The sequence below is a fragment of the Suncus etruscus genome, chromosome 6 (genome assembly GCF_024139225.1).
Source record: "Suncus etruscus isolate mSunEtr1 chromosome 6, mSunEtr1.pri.cur, whole genome shotgun sequence".
Lineage (NCBI taxonomy): Eukaryota > Metazoa > Chordata > Mammalia > Eulipotyphla > Soricidae > Suncus > Suncus etruscus.
Window position 1 is genome coordinate 113,700,554 of NC_064853.1, and position 23,632 is coordinate 113,724,185.

Consider the following 23,632-nt stretch of genomic DNA (forward strand, 5'->3'; position numbering starts at 1 on the left):
GAGCATAGAGTCAGGAGTAACACCTGAGTGCTGCCATGTATGACCCAAAAACAAAAACAAACAAAATCAAAAGTAAACTTTTAGTACAGGTGGTTGTGGCTTCCAAACAAAAACAAAATAACAACAGAAAAAAATGATCTTCACTTTTAATTCTTCTTGTTGTTGTTGTTGTTTGAGGGGGTCACACCTAGAAGTGCTCAGGGCCCACTCCTGGCTCTATGCTCAGAAATCGCTCCTGGCAGGCTAAAGAGACAATATGAGATGCCGGGATTTGAACCACCGTCCTTCTGCATGGAAACCAAACGCCCTACCTCCATGCTATCTCTCCGGCCCCTCACTTTTAATTCTTAATAACATACTTTTTATTAAATGACTGCTGTCTGTCAAATCCCACTCAATTACTAACAACACACCTGTAAAGAAAAAATGATATTACCTTACTACAATATATATTCTAATAGGAAGTTCTACAACATTCTAGATTCATTCCCAGGTCTAGATTTCGATTAAAGCACTCGCCACACTGTATATATCTGTGCCCATTTTCTTTCATATGAAACTGTCTCTTCATGCACAGTACTGTCTTATTCATCTCTTACTCCATGTCACGGTTAATGACATTCACATTCAAGTTAAATAAGCGATAAAGTTGAAGTGTAGTCATAAAAAATATGAATATATAAATCAAATATATAGTCTATTGAGAGTATATAGAATGTATCTCTTAAATAATTTAACTATGACTCTTTTTGAATTTTAACACTGAGTTATTTTCAGTAAACAATCCACTTGATAGTCAAAAGGAATGACCAACGTCAAGCATCTTCTTAGATAGACCTAATGAATGGGCCATGATTAGATAACCATTTTTACTTAACCTTTAGTGCTATCTCTCTTCAAATTATTCCCTTCCTTTGGGTTTCCCAGACATCTCAGTCCAATCACGGTTATCCTCTTGTTTTTGAATCTGGAGGCCAGCAGAGAAACTAATTTGGGAAGTTGCTGATAAGGTTCCTTTTCTCTTTGCCTCCAAAGGTAGAAACTGAAGACCAGGTACTCGCAACCTTCTGTGGCAGGGAAACCACAGACACAGAGCAGACTCCGGGACAGGAAGTGGTCCTCTCCCCAGGCTCCTTCATGTCTGTTACTTTTCGGTCAGATTTCTCCAATGAGGAGCGATTCACAGGCTTTGATGCCCACTACGTGGCTGTGGGTGAGTTGGAAAATGGGTGATTCATTTCAAGGAGTCTCTGGCATCTTTAAAAACAAAATGTGTTCAATGCTCTCACACAGATTCTATCATTTATCTTTTATTGAATTTTTCTGTGACTACCTATTCAACAGTTATTTTTAAAATTGCTTTTAGGCCACATCCAATGGTGCTCTAGGTTCCTGCATGCTTAGCATGCATTCCAGTCCTTTGAGATATCTCCCCAGCCAAAATTCATATTTTTATGCATTTCAAACTAAATTTCAGTACACTGTTAAAGGACTTTTGCACACATATAATTTTGCTAGAGTTCAAGGTCTATTCATATTTTTCATTTAATGTAAAGCTCCTTATAATGAATGCACAATTATTAAATACATTTCTCAAGTTTTAAAATTATTACATTAATTTGTAATTTAAAACCATAACGTATGTTGACCTTTATCATCAAACTAGAAAGTTTGATCATTTTACTTCCTAATATTCCCCATTTGCACCTCAACTTGGAGGTAACAACTGTTCATTTCTTTTTTTGTTTTGTTTTGTTTTTTGGTTTTTGGTTTTTGGGTCACACCCAGCAGCGCTCAGGGGCTACTCCTGGCTCTATACTCAGAAATCATCCCTTGCAGGCATGGGGGACCATTTGGGATGCCAGGACTCGAACCACCGTCCTTCTGCATAAAAGGCAAACGCCTTACCTCCATACTATCCCTCTGGCCCCAATTGTTCAGTTCTTTTTAACCATAGATTAGTTTAGTCTCTTTATATAAATGAACACTCAAGTACATTTGACAGTAAGTATTCTCTTACTCAAATAATGTTTTTGAGACTCATCATATTAAAATGTATAATAAGTTTCTCCTTTTTACAGGTCAAGCAACTTTATATTGTATAAATATATTTTAATTTCTTCATTTATTCCCCAGATGGACATTTAGAGGTGTCTATTTGTTTTATTTCCACAAATTAAAGCTTCTGTCAACTTTGTTTAAGTCTTTTGGAGGACATGCGTTATTTTTTATATTGGATACATATCTAGGAGTCACTATTGGGTCATTTTATTTTATAAGAAATTGTCAGACCTTTTCCAAAGTATTTGGGGGGCATACCTGATAGTGCTCAAGCTTTCTCAAAGTATTTATACCACTATATATCTCTTTTACCAGTAAGTAATGTTGTAGGTGCTTCATATCCCCATCAAAATTTTGTGTTGATCTTTTTATATTTTAACTATTCTGTTGGGCATGTAGTTAAACCCATTTTATTTCATTTTCATTTTCATGGCATTTTGTGATGGTAGACACTTTTTTGAATGTGCTTATTGGTAATTCAATCATCCATTTTTGGAAAGATCTATATTCAAATTAGAAAAATTGAGTGTACCTTTATTTTTTATTTTATTTATTTATTTACTTGGGGGGGCACACTTGGTAATGCTCAGGGGTTAATCCTGGCTATGTGTTCAGAAAAAGCTCCTGGCTTGGGGGACTATATGGGATGCTGGGGATAGAACCACCTTCCGTCCTAGGTCAGGTGTGTGCAATGCAAATGCCCTACTGCTGTGCCACTGCTCCAGCCCCTTGAATATACATTTATATTTCCAAAGCCTACAACAGGGCTTGACCCCTATTAGAAACTTAGACAGGTCAAAAATTTAAGAGCTGAACTCTGGGATTGGTACTTTATTTGAATAATAGCTCTAGCACTTTCTTTTTCTTTTTTTCTTTTTCTTTCTTTTTTTTTTTCTTTTCTTTTTTTTTTTTTTTTTTGAATTTTGGGCCACACCCAGTGATGCTCAGGGGTTCCACCTGGCTATGCACTCAGAAATTGCTCCTTGCGGAACCATATGGGATGCCAGGGGATGGAACTGTGGTTCATCCTGTGTTAGCCGCGTGCAAGGCAAAAGCCCTACCACTGCACCATTACTCCTTCCCCATCTCTATCACTTTCTAAGCTGAAGTAAATTCTTTAACACCTATAATTCTGAGTTTTATAATTTTGGAATGGGGATTGTAACAAACTCCACTTGCTATGGTTACTGTTAGGGTTTATAAATGCCACCAAGAGTCAGATTGCCTCTGTTTGGTCTTGCCTTTCTGTGAACATGGGCTCTCTTATACATTTTCTCTAATGTGCAATTTCCTCATTTGAAAATGGAGCTGATGTATAGTTCTGGGTTTCCAAGGAATATTAAACTGGGGACATTCATGAGTCTCCTTATATCTTAAGTGACCCATACTCAGTACTCTGTAAGAATAGCTGTTTTGTTTATCATGACTAATGAATGGGCTGAGTAACTGAGAAGTCCTATTTTCCCTGCAGATGTGGACGAGTGCACAGAACAGGAAGATGAGGAGCTGTCCTGTGACCATTACTGCCACAACTACATCGGTGGCTACTATTGCTCCTGCCGCTTTGGCTATATTCTCCACACAGACAACCGGACCTGTAGAGGTAGGGCCCAGGGTTGGCTTCTATGTATTACTGTAATCACCACAGTTCTCAACAAGATTATGATGTGCTTAAAAGAAGAACAGATGTGCATTAAGAACAATAGAACATGAGTTTAGAGAGAGTTGTGCCTCATAGAAAGACAAAGATACTTGAATGCCCACCAGCCTGTATCTCCACTTTTGCAAAGTGCTAGCTTCCAGGTCATCTGCTAGACAGCATGAATTTCTGGTCCTCAGTATCTTTATTCTCCCCTGCTATAGAAATTAGCTTGTTTGAGTCAATGGGAAAGCAATTTCCTAGATTCTTTCTGAGCCATAAACTAAGAATTCTGTTATCTCTTCTCTCCCATGGACACTTAACTCTGTCTTTGACAGAAATAATTCATAGGAAGAAAGAGAGAGAAGAGGAGAAACAGACCACAGGAAATAACTCGTTCCTTCTCTTTCATTGCTTTTATTTTTCATCATTCTACCGTCTCTGTTGCAGTCTCTGGGTTGGGTCAGGGATGGAGACATAAAAAGATTCAACCATTTTCCATTAGGAGCTTCCTAACTGGTAAGGTAAAAATCACACAAACCAAGATGAGAGAATGGCAATTCCAGGTAGGAATACACGCATATTCAAATCTGAGCCTGCTTCCACTAAACATTTCTCAGATAAGAAAGAACAAGAAAAAACATTCTTGTCAGAGAGAGTAGCTTCTGCAAACATTCAGGGGCATGATAGAATTTGGAATATTTGGGATATCATCAGGAGATTAATTGAGAATGTGTATTTTAGAAAAATCCCTTGGAAGTCAAGTGAGGGATCTCTGAACAAGGCTGAAAACAAAGATATTATTTTTTCTCCCTTCAAAGGCTTCTACTTGATTCCAAATAAAACTTCAATATTACCCTTTGTATAAAGCAGGCATATACAAGACTGTTCTAGAGGCAGTGGTATTTTCTAGCACATTAATTTAGTGGGTATATATAATTATTATATTCTAATTATAGTAGAAGTTATACAATGAGTGAGGTTCTCAATCTTTTTATTTTTTGTTTGTTTGTTTGTTTGGCTGCATTCAAGGGTTACCCCTGGCTCTGTGCTCAGAAATCACTCTTGGCAGGCTTGGGGAACCATATGGGAAACCAGGGATCGAACCCAGGTTTGACCCAGGTTGACTGCAAGCAAGACAAATGCTGTACTACTGTGCTATCACTCAGGCTGCTATTTTTTTTCAAACTATTTTCATTTTCACCACTGTCTGTGAGCCTTTATAAACATCATCTTAATTGCCCGTACTTATAAAATTTGAGTAAAACTGATATATTGTGTATGTATTATGTCTATTTATGTGTTATGCATTAAAGTAGGAAGGACTGTGCTCTCAAAGATCTAGTGCTAAATCCCATCATGGACAATATTATCAATAAAAAACAGAATATAAAGAATATGGAATAGTATATGAAGATAAACAGGGATTCAAGATACCTCACTCTAAACTTGTTCTGTAACTCTTACTGTGAGACTTCAGTTTAATTATACCCACCTGATCTAGAATTCTCTCATTTGCAAATGACCAGAATAAACAAGAACTTAAAAAGAATTGGTAGTGGTAGAGCAGGTAGAGTTCAATCTTTGGCATTCCATAAGGTCCCCCAAGCACCACCAGGAGTAGTTCCTGAATATAGCACACCACTGATTTGACCCCAAAACAAATTACAAACAACAACAACAAAAAATAATGGCATTCTGATGCAGGATAGATCAGTTTAAGGGTTGCAAATAAAGTGCCTTGGTAAAGCTTAGTGATGACCAGCATCCTAGAATACTAAATTCATTTGGCTGATGTTGTGGGAGGGTGGGGTGAACAACAGAGCACGAAGCTCATAGGCCTTAGAGTCTGATAAGAACAAGAAAATCCACAAATATGTATAAATTAAATCATTGTGAACAGCAAAAAATAAAATGAGTTCAAAGAAAGGAAAGGTGGTTAGGAAGCTGAAGGGTCCAAAAATGCTTCAAGCAGAGTCTTAATAGAATTCTGGCCCAACGAAAGAGCACTCTATGCGTACTCTAAGCACCATCTAGTCTTAAATCATCTTAAAAATCTATCCTATTCCAGACAGACCCTGCCTCCTCTCTTCATCCCAAACCAGTACCAGAGAATTTGATTAGAAAAGATTCAAGGCTGCAGAATGTTTCCTGGCACCATAAAGAAAGACCTTGGGTTTTGACAACAAACATGTACAGAACCTGTAGTAGGTCTCATGACAGTATGCTTCAAAGGTAGAAACACCCTGTATCTCCTAGGCTATGGGAATTTTTTTCTAATTTCCCCAGTATTTACTGTGCCAATGCAAAACAAACAAACAAAAAACTTACCACATCAGCACTCCCATTATTTTTTCTTCTTTTAATCTAATTTATATTTATAGCTTCTAGACAGGGACTCCCGCCTGCTTTTGTTTTGTTTTGTTTTTTTTTTTTAAACAGAACCATAGAACATGAATTATCTTGTTCTGCCTCTATTTATATGTCTTCATACAAATTGAGAGAAAAAAAGTGGATGAAACCCAGGGGACAAGCAGTCTCAGGAGCACTGAGTGGAAATAAGAAATGGTCAGACTTAAATACCTAAACTAAAGTCAATGACAATAGAATTAAGAGACCCAAGCTACAACAAGCTATACACCAAAGAAACCTGTTATACTAGCAGTCCAGGGGTCTAAGGGTGGAGATTTGGGGTGCATGCTGGGAACTATGGTTGAGAGAGGTCAATACTGGTGAAGGGAATTGTCTTAATTCACTGTCACTATTTACCTTAAATACAACTGTGAAAGACTTTTATTTCACATTGGTCTCAATAAAAATTATTTAAAAAAATATTAAAGGCTAGCAAACTGGTAGGGTGTTTGCCTTATACTCTGTGGACTTGGCTACCAGCATCTCATATGGTTCCCTGAGTGATTCCAGGAATGATTCCTGAGTGCAGAGCCAGGAGTAATGCCTGAAAATTGTCCAGTACAACCCCAAAATCAAAATAAAAAAATAAAAATTATTCTATCACTCAGTGTCTTTGATTCATCCATACTTATTTTCTTCGACCCTTCAAATAAATGACTAGGTGTGTGACCTTGAAAAAAAATCACTTTCTCTCCCTGTGCTTTTGTGATCCCAACTGCAAAATGGCGGTAATAGTGATTGCTCCCTGCTTGCCTCTCTGGGTCACTAGAAAAACTATAGTAAGCTGGTTATAACAGGTTTGCTGTGATCATGGTAGTGGTACACTACTTTACTCTGGTATATTCCCCACAGTGGAGTGCAGTGACAACCTCTTTACCCAGAGAACGGGTGTGATCACCAGCCCAGACTTCCCCAACCCTTACCCAAAGAGCTCTGAATGCCTCTACACAATCGAGCTGGAGGAGGGTTTTATGATAAGTCTGCAGTTTGAGGATATTTTTGATGTTGAAGACCATCCTGAAGTGCCCTGCCCCTATGACTACATTAAGGTAAGTTCTTCAATAGTCCTTAGCCCAGAGATGCTGGAAAATCTTGACTAATTTGGGGAAAACTGATGCTCTCAACCCTCTACTTTCTACCAAGGTAGGGGACCAAGTGGCTTTTTCCCAGAAATAAGGAAATAAAGTGATATACATAATACTCTTTTAGTAACAATATTGTAAACCAATGTCTAAAAGGAAAAATGGAGTGAGAAAGAGAGAAGAGAGGGAGACAGAGAGAGAAAGAGTGAAACAGAGACAGAGAGAAACGAAAAATGCTTCTACCATAGAGGCAGGCAGGGAGGAGAATGGGAGGCAAAATGGGTCACTGGTGGCAGAAAATGTCCACTGGTGAAAAGATGGGTTTTGTATATTATTTGACTGAAACTCAATCATGGACAAAATTTAACTGTGTCTCTTAGTGATTCATTAATAGAATCAAGAGACCCAAACTATAACAAGCTATACACAAAATTGGACCTGTTACATTTGCATTTCAGGGGGCTAAGGGTGGAGGTATGGGGTGCATGCTGGGAACTCTGGTGGAGGGAGGGCAACACTGGTGATGGGAATGGCCCTAATTTATTGTCACTATATGCCTGGAATATAACTGTGTAAGACTTGCAATTCACATTGATTTCAATAAAATGATTTAGAAAAAAATATCGTCTACCAGTTTGATCAAATTTATTTGAGTGTAATTATAAAGGTCTAATTCCACTGTTGTTTGGGGGTTGGGAACTAGAAGGAGGCAATCAAATAGAAAATGGACTGATGGGTAGATGAAAGAGCTTTATTAATAACAAACTGGCAGGTTGGAAGATGGGAGACTCATGTCTTCAAAACAGCTGTCCTGTCTGCATAGTTATAAGAAAACATTGCTGGGGCTGGAGCAGTGGTGCAGAGGTAGGGCATTTGCCTTGCATGCAGCTGATTTAAGATGGACTGAGGTTCCGTCCCCTGGCATCCCATATGGTCCCCCAAGCCAGGAGCGATTTCTGAGCATCAAACCAAAAATAAAAAATAGAAAAGGAAATGTTGTTATAGGGAAAGATCAGGAAAGGAAAGAAAGCCACAGTTCATAGGCATCAAGAGGAACAATAAAGTTCCCTCATGGCTGGCTCCCTTGGATACATTATCTTACCTGCAAACCTAAACAAAAGGATAGACTTTTGATAAAGGACCAAATGAAGACTGTTTGGGAAGGGAATCTGATGACAAAATGTGCTAATCATTAGGCTTTAGGCAAGAAAAGTTGTTCTTATCTAGTATTGATTTTTGGCCTAGTTTCACAGGGATTTCCAAAATCCAAAATAAAACCTTTGCTCTCCTGGAAAATCCCTTTTAACATAGTATCACGAGAAGTAGTGCCTGGATTGAAGGTCAGGGCCATCTTAGAAATCTGCCCACCATGTAGTGTCAAAGGAGCTGTGCTTTGAGGCTTATCTAGGCTCATCCCTTCTCAGGGTACCACTCTCTTCCCTTCTCCACTGTAATGACATCATTCAGGATTCTAGGATACTCCAAATAAGGGTGAAAGTCAAATGAAAATAAAAAGAGTTAAAGGCACAAGTAGAACCCAAAACTGGGGGATAGAAAATCTGAATTAGCTAATGGTATTACACCCTTCTTTCTCTCCCTATTCTCCTACTTTAAACCTATTAACTCCTGAACAACTGCAAAGCTTCCAGGTAATGTTATTGCTTTTACCCTGCCCCTACATTCTCCTTCCATAAGCATAGAAGCTGACCTTTAAAATCCAAATTTAATCAAGACTGCATTTTGGATTCAACGTCATACATTGGCTCTTCTCTTCCTTCCCAATCTCATGTTATAAGCTTTATCTGGTACAGCATACTGGCTTCTTCAGTATTCCTGGATCCTGCCAACTTCTTTTCTAACTTCGATCTTAATCCTGTTATATGTTATATTCTCAGTCTAGAAAGTATTTTCCCCTCATCTTCAAATAATAAGGTCCTATTTATCCTACATATCTCAGATCTTAGTTTACCTCTTCAAAAAAATGCTTTCCCTGACCACCTACTAAAAGTTATTGTCCAACAAAATGTCTGCCCTAGAGACAAGTGAGAGGAGGTGGGGAGACAAACTGAAAGGGAAACCAGGACACATTTCTGGTTGTGGCAGGAAAAAGTGCACTGGTAAAGGGTGGTGTACATTCTATGACTGAAACTCAATGTATGAACAATATTGTAACCACAGTGCTTAAATAAAGTAAATATTTTTTAAAAAGTTATTGACAAGAAAATAAAGAGATATACCACAGTGGTAAGATGCTTGCTTCACATGCAGCTAACTCCCTTTGCTTCCCAGCACCCTTAGCTCCTTAAACACAATCAAGAATGATCCTGAGCACAGGTCAGTAATAGTCAGAGAGTATTTCCAGGTGTTGCCCAAATCCATACCTCAAAAGTTATTTCCATTATTTTACTTACCTGTTGCATATAGGTTACATAAATGTTACTGCATAGATTGTAAACTCATCATATGCTTATATATACTATATAATATAATTCTAGTTATTTTATAGCACTACATATATAATATGGTACATATTATATACTATAATATTTACAGTATATATAATATATAATTCTAATTATTTTTATAGCACCAACCACAGCTTATAATTATTTTGTTTATTATTTGTTGCTAGTGTTCCCTGACGAGATTACAGTTTCTTTTAGAACAAAGATTTTTCTATACTATGCACAATGTCAAGGGCACTCCTCTCTAAATCACAGTGTGCTCATCTTTGAGCAGACGAACATACCAGAGTCTTGGAACTCAGAAATGAGAGCATGAAGATGAACTCATATAGTAATGGGAAATCACTAAAAGCTTCAGTAACATGAATTCACATGGAAACTTCTACAAAACCCAGGGTATACTGTTAGTGCAACCCCTAGAGCAGCCACCGATACTCATACATGACTCTAGTTTTACTCTCTTACCCCTCACAGATTAATGCTGGTTCGAATGTTTTTGGGCCCTTCTGTGGAGAGAAAATCCCTGAACCCATTAATACTCAGAGTCACCGCATCCAGATCTTGTTCCGAAGTGACAACTCTGGCGAGAACCGGGGCTGGAGGCTCTCCTACAAGGCGGAAGGTAATGTGGACTCACCTTTCCTGGTCACACTCAGTCCTTTGCTCAGCCCTCACTAGCAGAAGAAGAAGCTCAAGAGGTGGAGACCTGGGAATCTCTTGGAATGTGGGGATGTGGTGAAATTCCCATCTCTTGCCAGTGAGTAGCTAGGAACCAAGACACATTCTCTCAGACCCAGTTCTCTTTTTATAAGTGAACAACAGTGGTGGTGATTTTCGAATTAGATTGATAGTGTTCAAAACTTGATGCATTTAGTGGGAAAGTTGTTTTGGTTACTGTGTGTGTGTGTGTGTGTGTGTGTGTGTGTGTGTGTGTGTGTGCACAGTTGGTTCAAACAGTGTTCAAGGAGTCAGTGGCAACTCCCAGTTAATCAGTTTATTTAAGACTTCTGTATAACCACATCTGGTGGGGCCACTTGATGCAGGGATTGAACCAAGATAGAATACATGCAAGGTATGTGTCCTTGTACCATGTATTTATAACCTCTATACCATGCCCTGACACCAAATATTTTATTTTATTTTATTACATGCTCCTCTTTTTTTTAGTTTTAGGTTTACATTCAGTGATAGTCAAGGACTAATTTATCAGTATAGTAGGGTGGCCCCTAATAGTACTAGACAGTTCAGGTCACAAATATACAACAATTTTAATGTTTATAGTTTGTTGTAGAGATAAGCTATACCTTACCACCCCAAAGTGTCCAAAACCCTTCACAAAATATTCCCATGTTCACCTTAATCTACTTTAATGTTCTACTTAATCTATTATCCTCATAATCTACTCCCATTCCATTTGCTAGTGTTCCAAGTTTTCTAACCAGAACAGAGGGTTTGTTATCATTTGATAACTATAATTTCCTTGTTTTGTTTCTCTGTTCCACAGATAAGTGGAATTGGTATTTGTCCTGTTCCCTCTGGCCTGTTTCACCTAACATAATATCTTCTAGTTCTATTCAAGATACAGAAAAGTTCAGGGTTTTATCTTTTCTATGACTTCATGATCCATTATGAATATATACCAAAATTTTCTTTTCCACACATCTGTTGTTGGACATTTGGGGTGTTTGCATATCCCAGCCAGTGTAGTAAGTGCTGAAGTAAATGCTACTATAGGTCTTCTATGTCTTTTTGAATTAATGTTTTGTGTTTGGGGGTTCATCCCTAAAGATAGAATTATTGAGTTCTACCAAAAAATATGGAATTTCTATTTTTCCTTTTTTGAGGAATTTCCATATTGTTTTATATAGAAGATAAGCCAGACAATATTCCAACAATAAAGATTCCTTTTTTTTTTTTTTTTTTTTTTTTTTGGTTTTTGGGTCACACCCAACCACGCTCAGGGGTTACTCCTGGCCCCATGCTCAGAAATCACTCCTGGGCAGGCTCTGAGGACCATATGGGATGCTGGGATGTGAACCAATGACCTTCTGCATAAAAGGCAAACACCTTCCTATCTCTCTAGCCCCAAGATTCCTTTTTTTACCCACATCCTTGCCAACCTTCTTCTAATATTTTAATATATGTTTTTCTCACTAGTATGAGGTTATAGCTAATGTTGTATTTGCATTTCCCTAATATTTATTTTCAATATTTTTCCTAAACTCCACCCATTTTATACTATGCTTAATTAGACCTGAAAAAAAGCCCTTCCTGCTCCAGCCTTCTCCAAGCCTGGAACTGGAATTTGGGTGTAAATCTGAGTGCAGACTGTTTTATTTAAAAAGATTTATTTCTGTTTTTTTTTCTTTTTGGGTTTCTGGGCCACATCCAGAGGTGCTCAGGAATTACTCCTGACTCTGCATTCAGATATTTCTCCTAGCAGGCTCAAACCCGAGTCAGTCCTGAGCCATCAGCTGCATGCAAGTCAATCGCCCTACCGCTAAGCTATAGCTCCAGCCCATGGAGCTTTATTTCTTAGTCCAACCCCCTCACCACAACTACTGACAAAGCTGACAGGTCTCATTCTTCAAAATTCCTAGGCTTCCAGCTCAGTCTACAAACTCTGACAGTCATTTCATCCATGAGATTTGCAGTAGCTTTAAGAGAATGCACATTAGTGACATCAGTGTCATACTGGCATGACGAATCTAGCTCACAGCTTCTGAAATCTTGGCCCTTCATTTTTAGCACATTCAGGACCCAGTTCTCGGGAAGAGAATTAAAGAGGTTATTATTATCAAAGTAGAATTTGTCCAGGGATGCTGGGAGTCCAGCCCCCAGTGAACCTTCAGGCCCGAAGAAGGGTGCCACAAGAATTAAAAAAAGAAAACAGAAAAAAATATAGAAAAGTATGGGGTCAGGGGACTCACAGCCTCGTGGACTGAGAGCCCTGACTATCCTTCTTGTAGAGTATTATTATTCAGGGACAATCAACATAAGAGGAAGGGCAGATGTTGTTAACAGGCAAAAGTACCTATCTAGTGTTAAACAAGCCTAAGTGAGTCTTTGCGTATAAAAAGGTGGTGTGTGAAGGCAAGAGGAACCTGGGCAAAGTCTCTGAAGACTGTCTCCTCCCTAGAGAGATGCCAGACAAAAGAGTGAATACAAGAACCTCATAAGCAAAGCATTCTTTGCTGATGTCTGTGTTCAGGTGATTCAAATTAAGAGTCTTTAAATCATCTCTTTCAGCCGCTCTCCACAATCAACTCTAGATAAATTTATTTCTTGGATGCCTTTATATACAAAACAGGGAAATATGAGGGATAGACCCAAGTTTAAGAATCTTGTTGGATTTTCCTCTGAAGAGAGAACTCAGAGATACATAATCACAATATCTCTAGCACTTTGGTCTTCCTAAGAAAAAGTAGTTGGGGTCACTCTGGCTGGACCAAGAGGGTAAACTATGACCAGTGAATAAAAATTACAACTGTGGAGCTGAGAAGTAGTGATTAGGGTTTGATTCCTGGCTTCACATGATCTTCTAATATAGACAGATGTGACTCTGGACACTCTACACCACCTGGGTGATTCAAGCATCCCCAACATCACAGGCTCTAAGCAGCATCACAGCCTCAACTCCTTGGGTTGAACTGCCAGCCCAGGTATCCTGTCTCCATTAGGATGCTTGGATCTCCTGAGTACCAATCAGGGGCAAAAATATTTTCCAGGGCTTAAAATTCAGCTGAAATCTGGCTATCAACAGCTTTTTAAATAATGGTGAATAAATTAAAAATAAATTTTAAAATAAAATCAAAACAAAATTGCAGAAGCAAAAAAAATAAATTGTTAAGCCGAAGATAAAAAAAGTTGTTCTTGGGGGCCAGCGAGAAAGCATGGAGGTAAGGCGTTTGCTTTCCATGCAGAAGGACGGTGGTTCGAATCCCGACATCCAAATTGCCAGGAGCAATTTCTGAGCATAGAGCCAGGAGTAACCCCTGGAGCACTACCAAGTGTGACCCAAAAACCAAAAAAGAAAGAAAAGCTGTTCTTTCAGTGGGAGAATTCAAGGAGGGGAGGTACTGGGCGCCTGTCCTCCTGTCATGTAGGAATGTAAACAGAGGCTTGGTGTTTGCTCTTGAGGAGAACATAGAGGAAGCAACAGAAAAGGAAAAGATTCAATGTCATTTAGTATCCCTTTCAAACCCTGAGTCTTGGTGAAATTGGAAAGTGACCCCCCTCAAGTTTCCAGAGTTTTCTTCAGGGTCTAAAAGCTTCAGACCTAATCCATTGCATGTTTTACCTCCTTGGGCCTTTGAGTGCTGACTTGCTCCTTACCAGTCTTTTCTTGCTATCTCACCAGCTGTCCTCTCATTGCTTCCCACCAGGGAATGAGTGTCCAGAGCTCCGACCTCCTACCCATGGGAAAATTGAGCCTTTGCAGACCAAGTATTCCTTCAAGGATCAGGTGCTCATCAGCTGTGACACAGGCTACAAAGTGCTAAAGGTACAGGGCACTGGCTGGGGACCATGAGGAGGAACTACAGAAGCTCTGCAGAGTCTTTCAGACCAGACAAATTTTCAGCTCTAGACACATCCACATTGCTATTTCCTGACTTCTCTCAAACCTCCAAGATGTTCTGGAAATTTTCCATCTTCCAAAAGTTCAAATATTGGATCCCAGACTGTCACAAAAGTCTCTGATCAGAGCATGGACTGGTTTGAATTATATTTATATATATATACATATACATATACATATACATATACATATACATATACATGCATATATGTAGTGGGAGAAAGGGAGGGATACAGAGAGACAGAGACAGAGAAAGACAGAGGGCAGAGAGAGGTACAGGAAGATACAAAGATAGATACAGGAAAAATCATTTAGCCCTCCAACACTTGGGACTAATAACCTTAACAGTATACACAAGGCGATTCTAAGAGAAATTAAAACAGGAAGCAGAGATATCAATCAAAGATGCAGGCAGGTATAACTCACTCTCCCACCTTTGAAATTGAGATTCTCTTAAGAATCACCTGTTTGACTTTAATTTTGTTGTTCTTTTGTTTGGTTTTGGTTTTGAGTCACACCTGGCAGAGCAGTGCTCAGGGGTTACTCCTGGCTCTGCCCTCAGAAATTGCTCTTGTCAGGCATGGGGGACCATATGGGATGCAGGGAATAGAACTGGGATTCCTCCAGAGTTTGCCGTGTGCAAGGCAAACATTCTACTGCTGTGTTATCGCTTTGGCCCTCACCTGGTTGACTTTAAAAAGTGAAACACTTCTGAGGTTCCACCTAAGACCAACTAAAGCAGAACCTCTGGGAGCATGGACTAGAGGCCAGTGGTCCAGGCTTTTTATTTTACATTGTCCGGGTGATTCTGATGTGCAGCCCAGCTGGAGAGCCACCACTCTCAAAGAATTAATTGTTCTCTGTGTGGGATCCTGGACCACAGCCTCTTTTGTGAGAGTTGCACATCCTTGCATCCCAGACCAGTTCCACTGACAGAGAAATTTCAGAGACAAGGCCAGGTGGTCTCTCTCAAAGCCTCAGGATTTCTAATATTCAAGTTAAAAGTATTGCTCAGAAAGAGAAGTCAAAGGTACAAGTTTCCCTACCAAGACAATTGTCCAAGCCCATCCCGTACATAAGTCTGTCTCTTTCCAGAGTTTGATGGAAAATATGAGTTCAGCTTCTCTTTCCCTTATCTATGAACTTGCCCGTGGAGCCCATAGGTGGAAAATCTCAAGAACTGCCAAGCTTGAAATTAGATTTGGTTTGACAGAGAAACAATGACCAACGCCATCCCTCCTCCTCTCCACACCCTCTTCATGTTTTTTCCTAGGATGATGTGGAAATGGACACATTCCAGATTGAGTGTCTGAAGGATGGGACATGGAGTAACAAGATCCCCATCTGTAAAAGTAAGGAAACAAAGTTGGTTGATTAATAAGATAATGAGATTTCGGGCCATGTAAATGTTTCTCCAGGGTAAAAATTTAGCAGATGCACTATAAGAAGGATGGGTCTGAAATGTAATATACATATAAGGATGGGTTGAAAGATTATTAACACCCCTTACAGCAATAGCCTTTAGGATTCCAAAAAAATAAAAAGGCCTTGTGTGTGGCAGTTTACTTTTTAAAGACATTTATTTTACCCCTGCCTACAAACAGTCTGCCAAATTTATGAAATGCAAAGAGTGTCTCTTGGCTTGAAACTAGATTTGATAGTGGCTAACTCAGGAAATTATTTTGGCACCGAAAAACAAGCCAGTGACATTACCAGTCTCAATGTGACCATTAGCCATTGCCACTAATTCTTCTTAGAAGAATTCATGCTTTAAGGTTGTGCAGGAATGTCTGTGGGATCAACACAATGACTCTGCTGGGAAATACAGTGGGCAAAGCAAGGTTAAAACATTGCATTATACTTAGGATCCAGAATTCTTGCCTTGTCTTTACATCTAAGGCTTCCTGTTAAGTTTTATAGACTCTTGTCCTTTACCACTGTGAAATACAGAACTTTGACTAGTCTGATATATCAAAGTTGTATAAAATAACACAGTTCAGACAAATCACCTAGTAAACTTTGCAAAAGTAAAAATTAGCAGCCACCACCATGATTTTAAGACAAGACTTTTGGAAAACTATTTTAGGAAACTTATTTCTGCTAACAGTAATAAAAAGAGTGATGACAGAAAAGCTAGGAAAAGAAAGGTGAGAGGCAGGGAGAATTAACTTTAGAACAGAAAGGCCAACTTTCAGTAAGTAGGGTTTTTCTGCCCACTTCTACCTCATGACTTCATGTGAGTTTAGGAATGGTGATCTCTTCCTATCTCCTAAATGACTGGGATCCAGCACGTAGCCTTGGCTGGAGTCAGAGACCAGTGAGCAAAGGGGAAAGTGTTAGGGTTTCAACAAAAAAAGCTTCAATAGTTGTACTTGGTGCCTGTGTGAGGTAAATTGGGAATTGAAGTGGAAAAGACCAGGTGGAGAGAACAAAAAACTCAAATGCCAGCAAAAGTATCCACTAGCTCCTATACGTAGCTATGCAAAGCATTCTGCAGTACAAAGTAAATGCATTCTGAATGGAGGAATAAGAGGATTTAAATTGTAGAACTGGATCTGGCTTCAGAGTCAAGAAATTCTACACCAGAAGTTCTCAACGTTATTTGGTCTATCAGCTCCTTTTCATCAAAAAAAAATTGTGTTTTTTTTACACTCAATGTCCCCCTGGAAATCTATGTTCTATAGAGAAATAAACAACAGTGAACACTCTCTGTCACTTCCCTTTCATCTTTCCCTTCACCCCAATACACAATTGCGCCCAGATTACTTCCACCTCCACTCTTGATTGTTTCACTGGCCCCTAGTGTGCACATGTTTAGGAAAAACTGCTCCAGTTTCAGATCCAGAACTGAGGGTACCTAAACAAATTACTCACTCTTTTAGCCTCACTGTTGATTGTTCTGAGTGTCAACTAAGTTCATGTACATCTTATACTTGTAAAGCACCAGAAATTAGTGCAATAAAACTTATTTCTCCTTCCCATCTCACCTACCTCTCTGTAGCTCCCTCACTAGGAAAAGACTTGGTTTCTCTCATTCATATTGGTGGGAAAGTAAAAAACATTAAAAAATAAATCTGTGTCCCTGATTAAACACACATATTTTCAGCACAATATGTGTTAATAGAGTAAGGTATTGTTATATTTGATGTATCATTTTATGTGACTTAGGTCAACCTATGAAGGAATGCCCTCATTTGTAATTAAAAATAAATAGAAGGGGGCTTTTTTTTTATCTTCCTAAAGAATGTTTTAACTTGTAATAAAAGAAGAATTTTTTTCCTACCACAGTCTGGATCAAAGCCTTAATTAAGTCTTATTAGATACCTGACCATTTTTGTCCATTTACTGAGCAGATGCATGTAAAGCATTTCCATCCTAAAAATGCACTGGCTCTAGTGGAAATGGAAAATTGAACAAGTCTCAGGATTCGTGGAAAAAGGGTTGAGGACAGGAAGTGAGCATAGACAGTGAAAAAAATGGACTCTGGAATAAGAAATGAAAACTATGGCTGTAGACCCACACCTGCCACCACATTGTTGTGGTGACTCAGTCCTGTTCTACTCCAAATACCATCTGTCAAGAGCTAAATGAATGGACAGCTCACTCTAAAGGCAGTGTTAGAATACTCATGATTTATAGCTGTGCACATCCTCAAAATGGTAAAAGTTGCACAGACTTAAACTTTCTTTCATGCTGGCTGTACCTAAACTATGCATTCTTAATCCTGGAGGAGTGAATTCTGTGTTTCCTGCTTGAACTGTTTCTGCTTTGCATGTTAATTTTTCTCTTTCTCTTCTTTCTCCCTCTCTCTCTTCCTCTGGCTTCTTTACTCTGTGCTTCCCGGTCCCTCTTTGGTCTTTATCCTGATGGCAGAAAACGAAATGGATGTGGAGAATGAATTCCAAACAGAGCAAGTGGCAGAATGAATGACTGGATCCCGCACATGCAGACATCCAAGAATGGACACTCCCAAGACCCCAGGCTCCTAGAGCTCCTTCACCCCTCCCATACTCCATTTCCCATACCAGTGAGAATTAGAATGAAGGCTGCATAAGGCAACACATCTTCAAGCAGTTGAAACTGCTGGGTGTATAAGAATGATTCCTATTTGAAGACTTGTCCTATATTGAAATATTTCTCTGGAAAATAATTAAAAGACAATGGGGTTATCCCGTTGTGCTCTTCTCATGTGAAAAATGACTTTGCTCCTAGCAACAAGCAATTTATTATCCAGTCCTATGGCCTTTGGACTAACAGGGCTAAGTGGACCCTAGTTTTTAAATCTGCTGCACATATCAAATTCAAAGTTGTCTGTGATTTCATAACTTTAATATTTTGCCTGTGCTACTATATATTTGTTTGTTTTGTTTTGTGGTCACATCTGGTTGTGCTCAGGCTTAGTCCTGACTCTGCACTCAGGGATCACTCCTGGTGGTGCTTGGACTACCATGTGGGATGCCAGGGATTGAACCCTGATTGAACGCATGCAAGGCAAATAATAGCCTTACCCACTATAAAATCACTCTGTGCCCTGTTACCACTTTCTTATCAACCATGAATGGGTGATATTAATAACTTATATACATGGATTTAGAGAAAATCAAAACATATTCTCCCACCTCAAAGTTTCCTTTCTATTAATACCTAACATAAGACTAAAATTTCATCAACAGAAATTTTCTCTGGGGAATCTAAACTTGCATTTCTGAAAACCCATTGACTTAAATTTTCTAACTATAGGTCTTATGTATGAAAGCAATGATTCTTAGGCCTGGTGCCATGGATTATTAGTAGGTCACAATTCATAATAAATAACAAGCTGAGGAGCTGTAGTGAGCCTGTGAGGCACCTTTGCCTCAGCCAGAACAAAGTCTGGATATACATCTCAAGACCCCCTGCAATCCATGCTGACTACTCAGGTTACTTGATGACAGAATGACCATACGATTAAGATAGAATCCTTCAAGGGTACATAAGGAACAATTTAGGAACTATAGTGCCATCCTAAGGTATGAGACCCCAAAGAGAAAGATGAGAAATCACTAAAGACAAGCCACAGATGAATGAATATTGCCAACCATCAAAGTCTAGCAGATAATGTACTAAGTATGGTAGAGGAGCTGAGTTTAATAAGAAGAGGGGAGATGGACCCACATAAATGCAAGGTCAGACAACATTGGTTGCACATCCACAGGAAAAGGAAGCAGACAGTCCTACCTAATGACAGTCCTTTTCAAACAGAAGCAAAGTTTGAACACAGCCTTAAACATAGCCAGGGCATAGAGCACAGATTCTGGGAGAAAACTGAAACCAGAGGAGCAGGGGGAAGAGGGTACTGTACACCACAGGAGGGATTAAGACAAGGCTGGAAAGCAAAGTGGCGGGGTAAGATGTGGTTTATATCCATGAGCCTGACTGCCAGAATGGCGAACTGTACATAATTTTCTTAGAAGGCCCCTGAATTGTGATAAACTAAGCGCACTATGACAGACCAAGAGAGATGTGTCTGAGGAGATAGATGGCAACAAAGATGAAGTGTATGTGAGTTAGTTTATCCCATCAGAAAATGATGAGAAAGGGAGGTTGAAGAAATAGGAAAAGAAAGAATATTCTGATTTTCCAGGGTGGGAATTGCTTAGGGAACATTTGGGAAAAGAACAAAAGCCTTCCTAAAGCAAACAGACTCACTAAGGAAGAAAGTACTAGATAGAGCTTTGACTGGATTAGGCAGGGCTGTTCCGCCCTTCCTGGAAATGAAATTGCCTCCAGGTCCCAGAGGGATGCGATTCAGGGCCTGCTATTGTAGACCAGTTGCAAAGGAGAACTGTCTTCCTGTCTACTAGACTTTGGCCAATGGGATGACCTCTTTCTCTTCTTATTTACAACCTCATTTCCTTGGCTGTAAGATCAGCTTTATCCATTGGCAAAAGATACTTTTCTGGAATAAGGTAAACTCTAACTCTCTCCCCAGGGATTATCTTATGCTGGTATTGCCACGTAACACTCTCTCAGCAACCCACCTATCTAGCCATATCTCTGACCAAGTTTGAAACTCTTCTATCTGCAGCTAGTTGGTGGGTCTTGAGGATAGGAAAAGCAAATTTAGGCACAATAAACTTCTAGAGCAACATTAAGGGGAATGTGTTATAATAAGATTCAAGTATCAGTGGCACAACCCCCCCCCCCCGCCATTAAAATTTTTTTCTTATATCTCAGCAGAAAAATAAATAATAAATTTTAAACTGTATCTACCTTGACATCCTCTCTCATTTTCCTATTACTATGAATCCCATGTTTATCTGACTGGGTAGAAGAAGGCCTCCAATTTGGAGTAATCAGAACAAAAGGGGAAGGCTCTTTTAGAAAGAATAGAGGTCAGGACAAAATAGAAACCAATTCTCTTGGTTTTGTCTCTCTTGGTGGTAGGTGGTATCTTTATATTATCTTTTTATCTCTCTCCTACACCTTGAAGTGGTCCTCAAACTATGGCCCGCGGGCCACATATTGTATTTGTATCTGTTTTGTTTCTTCATTGCAAAATAAGATATATGCAGTGTGCATAAGAATTTGTTCATAAGTTTTGTTTTTACTCTAGTCAGACCGTCCAATGGTCTGAGGGACAGTGAACTGGCCCCCTGTTTAAAAAGTTTGAGGACCCCTGCGAGAGGGTCTTAGAAATTTTTTCATCTTAAGTTAGATAATTCTCTATTTGTTTTTAAAATAAGAAAGTCCTAAACTAAGAAATCACTAATTCTTGTAGCACCTTCTCTGTTATACCAGGAGGAGGGGAATTTTTTTGTTTTTGTTTTTGTTTTTGTTTTTGGACCACACCCAGTGGAGCTCAGGGATTGCACCTGGCTCTGTGCTCAGAAATCACTCCTGGCAGGCAGTGGGGAACATATGGGATGCCTGGATTCTAACCACCGTTGGTCCTGGGTCAGCCTCTTGCAAGGCAAACATCCTATTGCTGTGCTATCTCTCTGGCCCCAGGAGGAGGGAAATTTTAGAAATTCCCCCAGGATTACTTTACCTATAAGAACACAAAGCTGAGGTCCAATTTACTTTACTATCAATAACTTTCTCTATGACCTTGCACTTGTGCAGTCTCCTCTCTGGACTCATCTATAAAGATGCTATTTAGATCTCCTGTCTTCAGATTCATTTCCAACTGTGAATTTCTATTGCTCTTCAACAGTGAAAGAGGTTGTTAGATTTGTAATTAAGATTTCCTTAAAATTGAACAGCTTCATCTAAAAACAACACCTAAAAAAAACTAAGCAATTGATTCCTAAAATTCCATCTCCTATCAGACCCCTCAGAAATATATAGGTGCTAGAAACTCCCCTAGAACCTAACTGAAAAGGCAAATTCTTTATTTCCCTCCTCTGAGGAGTAGGAATCTTTGATTTTGTCCTATAACCAATGACAAGGTCCAGACACCAATTACAGGAGAAAATGAGCTGGAGAAGACAAGTCTGATCCCTTTGACCTCATATCCTGCCTTCTCCAACCAAGAAACATGTATATGGAGGTCAGCAAGGTTGGGATCTGTGGTGCTCAAACTGGAACTGTTTTTTTTTTGTTTTGTTTTGTTTTGCTTTGTTTTGATGACAAGTTCTATTGTGAGCCCTCACAATTAACTGCCCTCCCTTGGCATGTGGTTGGGTCTGGAGTAACTGAAGAATTTTTGGCTCTTGTCAACCAGAATTTTCTTGTTGAGCCATGATTTTATGCTTGGGCAGAAGAGACCAAGAGTATTATGCAATTAAATTGGAAGTCAAGAAAGGGCCATGATGGGGAAGAGACTACAGTCTGCTTGAATATTGACAAAAGGGTCTAAAAGATCATATGAAAATTAAGGCATTTGACTTGCATGTTCCATGTTCAATACCAGGCACTGCTAGGAGTGACCCCAGAGCACATCCAAAATCCCTCCCCAAATTTTTTTGTTGACCAGAGCTATAGTATAGGGGTTAAGGTGTGTGCCTTGCTTGTGGCAGTCTCCCATTTGATGTCTGCTATCAGTTATGGCTCACTGGTCACCACCAGGTGTGACCCCTGAGCACAGAGCCAGATATGGCTACCAAAAGCACTACCATTGTGATGACAAAATTAAAAAAAAAACTCAGCTGACCCACCCCTGCTCTGTAATGACATCTGACCCACTGAGTTGACCATGCAGTGATATCATCAAAGCTGTAAGAGATCCCCAAAATAGTGAGTGCCTCTGCCTGTGTGCATAATTCCTGCAGAATTTCTGTAGCACCATTCTTGGAAACTGTATTTTCCCTAGAGTTTTTTTTGAAGGCTATAAACTGCACATCCATAAAACACAAGCACACCAGATGGTCCCATGAGTAAAGAAAAGGATAATGAATGGGTCTCACTTCTCTCCCAGTGGCAGATTGTGGAATCCCAGCAAAGCTGGAACATGGGTTGGTCATCTTCTCCTCCAGGAACAACATTACCACATACAAATCCGAGATCAGATATTCTTGCCAGCAGCCCTACTACAAGATGCTCCACAATATCACAGGTGAGCTAAACCAGCTCATATACTTATATTTTCGTATATACTTTGGACATGGGTTTAAAAGGGGATGGGACTGTGACAGTATATTAGTCATAGTTTGGGAGGAATTAAGAGGAAAAACACTTGCTTCATATTTCTTATTTTTAGGACCATACCCCAAGTGGTAGGCCATCTTATACTCCAATACACTCACAGCCCTTGTCAGAGAAGAAACGCAGAAAGATATGTGAAGGCTGACAAGATCTGCTTTTGCCACCACTTAGTACTAGGAAACTCCCTTAATTTTTCAAGACTCAAAGTTCTCACTTTTCAAAAAGAAAACAATCGTATAGCTTGGTGTTTCTCAGTTGGGAGGCATATGATTCTCTGTGGGACCCCAGGATATTTCAAGATTGTCACAGGTGAAAATCATAAAAATGGCAGGTGGGGGCCTGAGGCAAAGCATGATTCTAAGGGGCCAATTGGTAGAACAGAGAAAACAAAAAAGAAAAAAAGGATGCAAAGAGACCAGGGTCAAAAATAAATAAATAAATAAATAAATAAATAAATAGTAAGGTTTGAAAGTATTTATTAGCTCACAGAACTATAGATTCAATTGTGACAGTGGCACAAGTGTGATTTGTTAATTAGCTGGGAGAAAGCATTCTGAAAAACTGTGTGGTCCAAGATCTTAATGACTGACAAGGAAATGGCTTCTTTTTTTTTTTTTTTTTTTTGGTTTTTGGGCCACACCCGACGGTGCTCAGGGGTTACTCCTGGCTGTCTGCTCAGAAATAGCTCCTGGCAGGCACGGGGGACCATGTGGGACAACGGGATTCGAACCAACCACTTTAGGTCCTGGATCGGCTGCTTGCAAGGCAA

General features: G+C 39.4%; 1 protein-coding gene across 3 annotated transcripts in view; it reads left to right on the forward strand.

Moving 5' to 3' along the window:
• Positions 1 to 23,632, forward strand: part of MASP1 (MBL associated serine protease 1) — an 85,428-nt gene that overhangs the window by 33,059 nt on the left and 28,737 nt on the right. For 2 of the 3 annotated variants that reach the window (XM_049775699.1, XM_049775697.1), the window contains exons 3-9: positions 1,036 to 1,213; positions 3,533 to 3,664; positions 6,965 to 7,161; positions 10,134 to 10,281; positions 14,045 to 14,163; positions 15,512 to 15,590; positions 22,637 to 22,774. In XM_049775699.1, the coding sequence (XP_049631656.1) occupies positions 1,036 to 1,213; positions 3,533 to 3,664; positions 6,965 to 7,161; positions 10,134 to 10,281; positions 14,045 to 14,163; positions 15,512 to 15,590; positions 22,637 to 22,774 (991 nt within the window). Of the gene's footprint in view, positions 1 to 1,035; positions 1,214 to 3,532; positions 3,665 to 6,964; positions 7,162 to 10,133; positions 10,282 to 14,044; positions 14,164 to 15,511; positions 15,591 to 18,111; positions 18,283 to 22,636; positions 22,775 to 23,632 lie in introns of those variants that run through there. The other variant, XM_049775698.1, reaches the window with a different exon arrangement.